This window comes from Lacerta agilis, chromosome 14 (genome assembly GCF_009819535.1).
Source record: "Lacerta agilis isolate rLacAgi1 chromosome 14, rLacAgi1.pri, whole genome shotgun sequence".
In the NCBI taxonomy this organism is placed as follows: Eukaryota; Metazoa; Chordata; class Lepidosauria; order Squamata; family Lacertidae; genus Lacerta; species Lacerta agilis.
Genome location: NC_046325.1, coordinates 20,190,035 through 20,199,769, shown reverse-complemented (window position 1 = coordinate 20,199,769; position 9,735 = coordinate 20,190,035). Strand labels below are relative to the sequence as shown.

Sequence of the window (9,735 nt, the reverse complement as noted above, 5' to 3'; positions counted from 1 at the left end):
AAGTGGCACCCCAAAGCAATAAATAGGAATGGTAAATATAGGGATGGCATATTTCAAACAGTGAAAATGCAGACAGAAAAGAAATTGTTGAGCTTTTTTAGGCTCAAGTAGATCTTTTTAGGGGGAAATGCAAAAAAGTTTGCTGTTTTTGAGGTATTTTTTTATGGAAAATTGGCAAAATCAGCAGTGCTGACATGGACTGGCTGCATTTTCCTGGACTTTTTTGGGGGTGGGGGCAATATCCACCAGGACACTGCTGACAAATGCTATATTCATGATGTATGGCAATCCTAGGAAAATACCTCTTCTAAATAGTTAATGTATCAGTTTCTATCACTGAGGTTCATTCATAGGAGAGATTCATAGAATCCATTGCTGAAATACTAGTTACTACTTTTATTCAAAAAGTGAATTCTATTGTATATGAGAAATCCTCTCAGAGTTTCCTTCTAAGATAACTATCACCATCCGAGCACAATTCAAAGTGTTGGTGCTGACCTTTAAAGCCATAAACGGCCTCAGTCCAGTATACCTGAAGGAACGTCTCCACACCCATTGTTCTGCCTGGACACTGAGGTCCAGTGCCGAGGGCCTTCTGGTGATTCCCTCACTATGAGAAGCCAAGTTACAGGAACAGGGGCGTCGCGAGCCGCTTGGCTGCTGGGGGCGGCAGCCCAAGTGGCACCCCTGGGGGGCGGGGCGTTGCTCCGTGAGCATGACGTCATGGTGCATGCGCATGGAGCGACGCCACCACCCGGGCCAGCGAGGAGGGGCGTTACGCTTGTGTCACCCCTCCTCGCTGGCCCACCCCTCTCCATTCCCTGGCTCTGCTCAGGGAGCCCAACCAGCGGGGGGGGGGGGGAAACCGCTGAAAGGGGGAAAGCACCCTTTCAGCAGCTTTCCCCCCGCTGGCAGTAGGCGCCGATTGCGGGGGACGGGGCCCCGCCGCGAGTGTCACCCCCCAGGGCACTACTTGGGGCGGCCCGCCCCCGCCCCTCCCTTCTACGCCCCTGTACAGGGAACCAGGCAGAGGGGATTCTCGGTAGTGGCATCCACCCTGTGGAATGCCCTCCCACCAGATGTCAAAGAGAAAAACAACTACCAGTCTTTTAGAAGACATCTGAAGGCAGCCCTGTTAAGGGAAGCTTTATAATTTAATAGATTATTGCATTTTAATGTACTGTTGGAAGCCGCCGATGGGCGGGGTATAAATAATAAATTATTATTTTTTATTATTATTGTGGAATGATGAACTGATTCTGGGACCCAAGGCCATGCCAACCCTCACCCTGCCTGCTGCTGTCAATAAAGATTTGGCCTGCTTTTATCACATCACCGCTGTACAGTCGTGTTATTTGTTGCTGTCATAGATCACATAATGCACTTGCCTGGGCAACACAAAAGAGGAAAATGTTATGTTGGCAGATTTGCAGTTCATATGATGTCATTTATCTGTATGTATACAGCTCTTGCCTTTAGTGTTGCTCCCCCGCCAGATTCTGTATTCAAATAGAATTGATTGTGCTGACCACTAAGTTTGGCTCTGCTTTTCATTAGTTCTATTTACACCTATGGTTTGCCTCTCTGCCATACTAGTTCCAATGGGCACCAACTTCAAGCCACTGATTGTGTCCCGAAGCAGGCATAGACAACGTCTTGTACTCAGTAGGTTTTTGGACTCAAAATCCCATCAACCTCTGTCTGCCTGGTCTGTGGTCAGTTATGATGGTGTCTGGAGGGTTCACTTTGGGTACCCCTGTTCTGCAGCAAGACATTCCTGTGATCAAACACATCCCTTTCCCCTTGCTCTGGACAAATTTCTTGTTTGTCACAGCCAATTCAGGTGCTCCTTGAGATCCTTAACGGATTGAAAGAAAGAAAAAGTTAATTTCAGACATGAAAAACACATCTTCAGTCAGCAATTCCACATGGAATGCTTCTTGTTGAATTGGTGACTACTCCCCTCTTTAATTATCCAAGGACTCTAATTAACTGAGCTACTTTCCAAGACCACAGTGCAGTTTACTGTGGCCTCCAGCAAAGCTAATGGCACAGTTTTTGAATAATTGTATAAATATACCCCCCAGGAATCTAGGACTGAGGTTTGGATTTAAGACTGTTAGACAATAATGTGTCAGTCTGATTTCTGACCCTATATATTTTAGTCATGAGGTTTAAGAGATAAAAATAAGAAATCTGTATCTAGAGAAAACAATTCTGCCCACAATGCTGTTATTGTTCCTCTTGCTTCTGGTACTGCTTCCTCGCATGGTAAGCAAAGCGCACATCATTAAGTGCATGGTTGATGATCCACACCCTCCGCTTCATGAGTACCACCAGTCAGGAGACCTAATCATTGGAGCTATTGCTTCCCACACTTTCATCATCTCCAGTGCAATCAGCTTCATTGAAAACCCCCCATCACCTTTGCCTGAAGAGCTTGCGTAAGGGCTTAACTATAATATTTTAAAACTATTGTTCATTATCAGTCTTAATTTTCATTCCATAAATTATTTGTTTTGAAAGGTAACAAACTATCCAAAGAAACAACTGTTGTTGTTTTTTAAAAAAAGAGAGAGATGTGTTCTGATGTTTGTATGAAATATCATATCCTGAAGATCTCACATTATACTGTTTATTTTGGAACACCCTGCTCTGAATTGCTACTTATAAAGAATAAGAAAGTATATGTTCTGATGAACAATGGCGATGTTTGGTTGTTGTTGGTTCAAAATTTGTATGGACCACCTAAAGGTAATGTTACCTTAAGAAAGTTTCTATATAAATATGAATAAAAATTAATAATTAGACTATATACAGAATATATTATTTTTTATAACATTTGCAATACTTTTTGCAACATGTGATGGTTCCTTATGATTCAGAACACAACTTACCTTCTAGCGCAGTACCTAAGAATTATCAGCACATCCTGGCCTTGGCATTTGCAGTAAAAGAGATCAATGAAAACCCTCAGCTCTTACACAATGTCACCTTGGGCTTCCACATCTATGACAGCTATTTCAATGACAAGTGGACCTACCATGCTACAACACTACTAATATACACCCTGGGAGTTTTTGTTCCAAATTACAACTGTGATGTCCAAACTAACCTGATTGGGGTCATTGGGGGACTGGACCCACCAACTTCACTTCAAGTAGCAACACTTGTGGATATTTACAAGATTCCACAGGTATGCTGGGTCTCTCTCTCTCTCTCTCTCTCTCTCTCTCTCTCTGTGTGTGTGTGTGTGTTATACAGAGCTGTTTTGTTTTGTTTTTAAGGGGGAAAAGGTGCCAGCACTCACCATGAGATTGTTACAGGAAATGCCACACTTTTAACATTTGGAGAGAAAAATGGTTCACCTACGTACCATTGAGTGTGCCCCCCCCCCACAAAAAAAGCACTGGTTCTATGTGTAAAATGCAGTTTTAGTACTTTGTCACATTTCCTTTTTTATTTTTTTAGCATAAACAGTGAATAATATAAATCCATAACCCTAACCCTTCCTAGAAATGTCAGATCTAAGTTGTGAAATCTCTGTGCATGTTCTTAAATTACTAAAAGAAAAAATCCCTAGTTGTTATTTATGCCACTGAGAAGTTGACTGGCTCAGCCATAGGAACCTCTGCTGAAAGGAAAAGCCACTAACATTACAAGTTTACTGAAAATATTATTGACAAAATGTGGGTGTATTTTTTCTTCGAACTTTCTGTCTATAGGTGGTATTCAACACTGGTCCTACTTATATTAAACCATTGACGTTATTGCACATGCATAACTGAGATTTATTAATTTCAGTGGGTCTACTCTGAGTAGGACTTCATAAAATACTGTTGCCTGCCACCCCAATCTCTGAGTAATTTGAGAATCCAGGGGTTCCAGGCACTTACCCAGGGTTTGTGTTTCCCTTGAAATGGGGTACAGTGGAGACTGCGTAGTCTTTATGATATATGGTTTCCTTATGCATATATACAACCTGAGCCTATAAGGTTCACACTCTTGCTTCTCCCATAGCTTCAGTCTTGGATTCATAAACACCCCAAAGGGGTCTTACTTCTCCTATAGCCACAACCCCAGATTCAAAAAGAAATCAAGCATGGCTATCTCTTTCTGGCTTCCCAGCTTGCTAATTCCAATTTACACACACACAACTCAGCTTTGTCTTTGCTCATTTCTAACTAACTACCAATGAGTTGAGGGAAGGGACCCCGCCCATTTGTCATCTGATGCAGGGCCACATCCATTGTGGCTATATAAAAACTTGAATCCTTTCAACACTTGCTGGTTCTAGCAGGACAGCTCCCCTTTTCCGGGAGGCGGGCTGCATTGTGGGAGGGGTTCTAGGAGGACTTCGCAGTGACCCAGCAGTGGGCGGAAGGATGCTGCTCACGTCAATAGGATACCCAGCCGCGTCACGCTCCCCGCTGACAAATTGGGTTAGCGGGAGGGGGGGTCATCATGGCCACGTGCCTTTTAAACTGCAGCATGGCTGGGAAGGCAGCTTCCATTCATCTCCTTCGTCAGATCTCGACTGTTCTTTTCATCGTCGTTTCCTGCTCTTGCAGTCTTTGTTTTTTTGTTTCATCATTGCTGTCTTCCCCAGCAAAGCTTTCTACACAGAAAGGGTTAACTGCGACAAGGTGGCTTCCCCTTGCCTGCGCGGGCCAGATGTCTGCATCGAGTGCTCTGCAAAGCCCTAGAGCAGGGGTGGCCAACTTCCAAGAGACTGCGATCTACTCACAGAGTTAAAAACTGGCAGTGATCTACCCCCTTTTTGTTGAGCTTTTTTTTTTTAGGAAGGAAAGCCCTGTTTTGGGGGGTTCACGTAAACGTTGTTGAGCTTCTTTAGGGAAGAGGAAAGTGACACTGAGCTTTTTTTAGGGAGGAAAGCCCTATTTTTGGTGGTTCAGGTCATTTTAGGGGTGCAGGGCAAAGGTGTTGTGCTTTTTTAGGAGAGCCAAAGTTTTTTAGCTTCTTTGGGGGGAGCCACTGATCTACCGGTGATCTACCACAGACGTCCAGTGATCTACCGGTAGATCACGATCTACCTGTTGGACATGCCTGCCCTAGAGGATCAGGCAGCGCCTTTCTCTGCTGCTGAAAGGAGCTTCGCCATCAGGCGCACACACGCTTCTTTAAAGGATTGGGCGAGATTGTTTTGGAATCCCCACACCCCACTTTTCTTTTTCAAAGTCTTCGTGTGCTGTGTGTGTTTGTTTGCCTCATTATTTAAGTCATTTCGTTTTTTGGAGATTGGGTGTGAATGTGCTTGCTTTTGTATTGTTGCAATTCTTGTCATTTGACTTTGGCTAGCTGTGTGCCTTCTATTCTGCAGCTTGGGGTGTGAGGGCAGGCTGACCATTACCCCTTCTCTTTGCCTTGAGCTTTTGTGGGTTTGCTGTGGAGAAGCAGCCTTCCCGGCAGTTTGGAGTGTGTCTGGGTCCCACTCTCCTTAATTTAAGTTTGTTCTCCACATTGAACCATTTAATCAGTTGGAAGTCAACAGTGTTTCCTTCTGTTGCCGGTTAGCATCCTCAGGGTGGGTTTTGGTTTTCTCTTAGCATCTTCGTCTGACTGGTTTAAACAGTGCACGTGGTGGCAGGCCTGTATATGCAATACTAAACCACACAGCTGCCGGTTTGTGTAGTCCAGGGGTTGTCAACCTGGTCCCTACCGCCCACTAGTGGGAATTTCAGGATTCTAGGTGGGCAGTAGGGGGTTCTACAGCACAAGCTGAATCCTCCTTCCATCGAGCACTGGTGGGTCGTAAGGAAATTTTACCATCAAGAAAGATGCATTAGTGGGCGGTAGGTATAAAAAGGTTGACCAACCCTGGTGTAGTCAATCCTGTCACTGTAGAAAATATTGAGCCAGGTGGCTGCTTGTCAGTGTAGACATTTTTTATGATAAGGGCAGTTACTTGTTGGTGTAGTCATTATTGATAATAAGTCGCGCTGCCAGTCAGTGCATACAATATTGAACCAGGTGGCTGCTCATCAGCATAGATTTATTGATACCCATGCTGTCCATAACTCTACACTATACTGATTGGTGTTGCTGCCGTTCAGTGAGGGCAATATTGGTTTGCAATTTTAGTTATTTGATTTGAACCTCATGGTTAAGAACCTTCTAAGGGTCTTATGTATGTAGGCATACAGCGTACTTCCTCCCCCAAACTCATAACAATAGAATCACATTCTTTCATCTCCACTCTTTTTTTTTTAGGTCATCTATGGCCCTGCGCCAGTGATGAATGACAAAACACCAGGCATCCCATTCTACCAGATATTGCCCAGAGAAGACAGTCAGTTTGCAGGGATTCTTTCTTTGCTTCTGCATTTCAGGTGGACATGGATTGGACTCCTAACTATGGATAATGACAATGGAGAAAGATTTGTGCAAAATGTGGTCCCGCCTTTTTCTCAGAGTGGTATCTGCTTTGCCTTCATAGAAAGAAGCCAGACATTTACCGTTGTCAATGATATTAATGACATGTTTAACAAGGGGGGTAAAATACATGACAAAATCATAGACAGTAAAGCCCATGTAGTGGTGGTATATGGAGAATCCTATGTGCTTGTTTTCTTGAGATGGTTTCCCTATCTGTCTGGACAAGAACATATAACGAAGAAGTCAAAAGGTATAGTGTGGATAATACCAGCCCAGGGGGAGTTCACTTCAATGGTCTATCAGAGGACTTGGGATACAGAAATACTCCATGGATCTCTCTCATTTACAATTCACTCCAAACATCTACCAGGATTTCAAGAATTTGTTAGAAGCAGAAACCCATCCAGCACCACAGGAGATGGTTTTATCAAGGACTTCTGGCAACAGGCCTTTGGCTGTGTATTCCCAAATACTGATGCAGTCCAAGTGGATGGGGATGTTTGCAATGGGGAGGAAAAGCTGGAGAGTCTTCCTGCATCTTTTTTTGAAATGAGCATGACCTCCCACAGCCACAGTATCTACAATGCTGTGTATGTTATGGCCCATGCTTTACATGCTATGTCTACATCTAGTCTCGAGCACAGTGCAATGCAAAACAGAGGCATGCAGAACTGTCAGGGCCAATACCATTGGCAGGTAATGAATATTAGAGATGGAGGAAAATTCATGTATATTTTAATGCATACAAATCTACATTTCCCAAACTAATACAGAAATTTAAATGCAGCTTTCCTCTGAAATCTGAAATTCTTCTAATTTTACAATGTTGTTCTCCAATTGAATAATGTGAACAAAAAAGTAACATATATTAGGGGGGAATGTGAGCCCCAAAATGTGCTTTTTAATGAAAATAGCATTCAAAATATGTTCTATTTGGGAAATCTTGCAAAAAAATGGAATCTATTTCATGTTTATCTTCTTGCATACAAGCTCAAGTTGCAGAATTTTCTAATTCCTTCTCTTTCCCTTTCAATTCAGCTCCATCGGTTTGTGAAAGGTGTCTCATTTAACAACAGTGTAGGAGAAAAAGTTTCCTTTGACCAGAATGGGGAGTTAGCAGCTGGTTTTGATATCATGAATTGGATTTTCCCCACAAACCAATCCTTTCATAGAGTGAAAGTTGGGAGGCTGGATCCCCAAGCTCCTCCAGACAAAGTGTTCAAAATCAATGAGGATGCTATAAGATGGCACAGGGGATTTAACCAGGTAGAGACAGTTTTGAATAATACTCTGCCTCCCCTATTAAATGCTGGATTTTGTTATTGTTGTGTAATTCCTCTGGATTTTAAGGGTTCCAAGCTCCTTATCATCAAGATTATCATTAACCCCTTTCATTTACACTTTAGGCACAGCCTCTATCGGTGTGCAGTGAGAGTTGTTACCCTGGTTCTTGCAAGAAAGTGAAGGAGGGCAAGGCATTTTGCTGCTATGATTGCATTCCATGTCCAGAAGGAAAGATTTCAGACCAGAAAGGTGAAAAATGTTATATACAGCATTACCAGACAGATGTAGCTCACCTTCCTTTTAATAATTAGACGTTGAGACTTGGGTTTCTTTTTCAGCAGCAGAATATCAGCTGAAGAAACACTTTTTCATGCCTTTCAAAACCAGACATTTCTCTCTCTCAACAGAGTTGAGCTTAATTTCCTTAAATAGATTGTCCTGGCTTTCTTTTGTAAACCAGTGGATAATTTCTAATGAAACATTCAAATACATATGGTTGTAATGTCTTAATGCCTTTTTAAATTGGACATTTAAGCATTGTAATATACTTGAGCTTAGCCTTGAATATTGTTGTGCGTTTGGAGGTGATGGTGCATTGAAAGATTCCATTGCTAACTGGGCAGTTGTAAGATAAAGTCCTTAGTGTGTTACTTAAGCATCTCTTTGACTAGGCAATATCTGTGGCTGGGCACTATGACCCCCATCCTAAAATAATGATCTTGATAACAAGAGCTGCAACTAAGTGATGGTTCCTTCTGGGCAAATGGATAGGCCTTCCCACACCTCACCTGGCAGGTAGATAGAGAACCATAGCCAATGTGGTGTGTGAAAGTTGAGCTGGAAGCAGGCAGAAGTCTGAGAAGCTGAGAGACAGAGGCATGCTGGATTTGTGCTACATCCAAAGCTGTGGCCATGGAGAAATGAGATCTCTTGATGCAGTCAGTGCTGTGAGTCTCTTCAGCTTAGGACTCAGAGGACAAGTACCTTTGCTTTTAATGCCCCTCCAAACCAGCAACAAAATTCAAGGCTAAGCTCATTACAACACTCAAATGTCTGATTTACAAAGGCATTAAAAGATTACAGCAATATGTTTATTGCATGATGCTGTAATTTCTAGCTACACAATATTCCATCCTTTTTTCAGATGCAAGTGATTGTCATAAATGCACAGATGAAAAATATCCAAACGAAAGACAAGACCGATGTATTCCGAAGGATGTCAGCTTCTTGTCTTATGAAGAACCTTTGGGCCTCTGTTTAGCCTCTTTAGCTCTTTCATCTTCTATGATCACAACTCTAGTGCTTGCAACGTTTATAAAACACCACAATACTCCCATTGTCAAAGCCAACAACCGGGATCTCACCTATACTCTCCTCATCTCACTCCTGCTTTGCTTCCTTTGTGCATTTCTGTTTATTGGAGAACCCCATATGGTGATGTGTCTCTTCCGACAAAGTGCTTTTGGCATCATCTTCTCATTGGCTGTTGCTTGTGTGCTGGCAAAAACCATCACAGTAGTTCTGGCTTTCATGGCCACCAAACCTGGATCCAAAATGAGGAAATGGGTGGGGAAGAGTCTGGCCATCTGCATTGTTCTTTCTTGCTCCCTCCTCCAAGTACTTATTTGTACTGTTTGGCTTGCAACCTCTTCCCCATTCCCAGATGTTGACATGCACTCCTTCACTTCAGAAATTGTATTAGAATGCAATGAGGGATCTGTGATTATGTTCTACTGTGTACTTGGCTACATGGGATTCCTGGCATTGGTCAGTTTCACTGTGGCTTTTCTTGCCAGAAAGTTACCTGGCAGTTTCAATGAAGCCAAGTTCATCACTTTCAGCATGTTTGTCTTTTGCAGTGTTTGGTTATCATTTATTCCTTCCTATCTGAGCACAAAGGGAAAATACATGGTTGCAGTGGAGATCTTCTCTATTTTAACTTCCAGTGCTGGACTGCTAGGTTGCATCTTTTCCCCAAAATGTTACATAATTGTCTTGAAACCTGAGCTGAACAACAAGGAACAGCTGATCAGAAGAAAACCTCAAAGAATGTAA

The 9,735-nt window shown here is 42.8% G+C and overlaps 1 protein-coding gene across 1 annotated transcript; it reads left to right on the top strand.

Moving 5' to 3' along the window:
• The first annotated feature begins 2,268 nt into the window (after positions 1–2,268).
• On the top strand, positions 2,269–9,735 carry LOC117057579 (vomeronasal type-2 receptor 26-like). Its single transcript, XM_033168422.1, has 6 exons — positions 2,269–2,444; positions 2,905–3,196; positions 6,232–7,092; positions 7,435–7,662; positions 7,803–7,929; positions 8,825–9,735. Exons 1-6 carry the CDS (start codon positions 2,269–2,271, stop codon positions 9,733–9,735), a joined length of 2,595 nt encoding a protein of 864 aa, XP_033024313.1.

Coding starts and splice junctions, on each gene's coding strand:
- LOC117057579 (XM_033168422.1), top strand. CDS start 2,269: ATGGTAAGCAAAGCGCACATCATTAAGTGCATGGTTGATGATCCACAC. Junction 3,197..6,231: donor ATATTTACAAGATTCCACAG/GTATGCTGGGTC, acceptor TTTTTTTTTTAG/GTCATCTATGGCCCTGCGCC. Junction 7,093..7,434: donor AGGGCCAATACCATTGGCAG/GTAATGAATATT, acceptor CTTTCAATTCAG/CTCCATCGGTTTGTGAAAGG.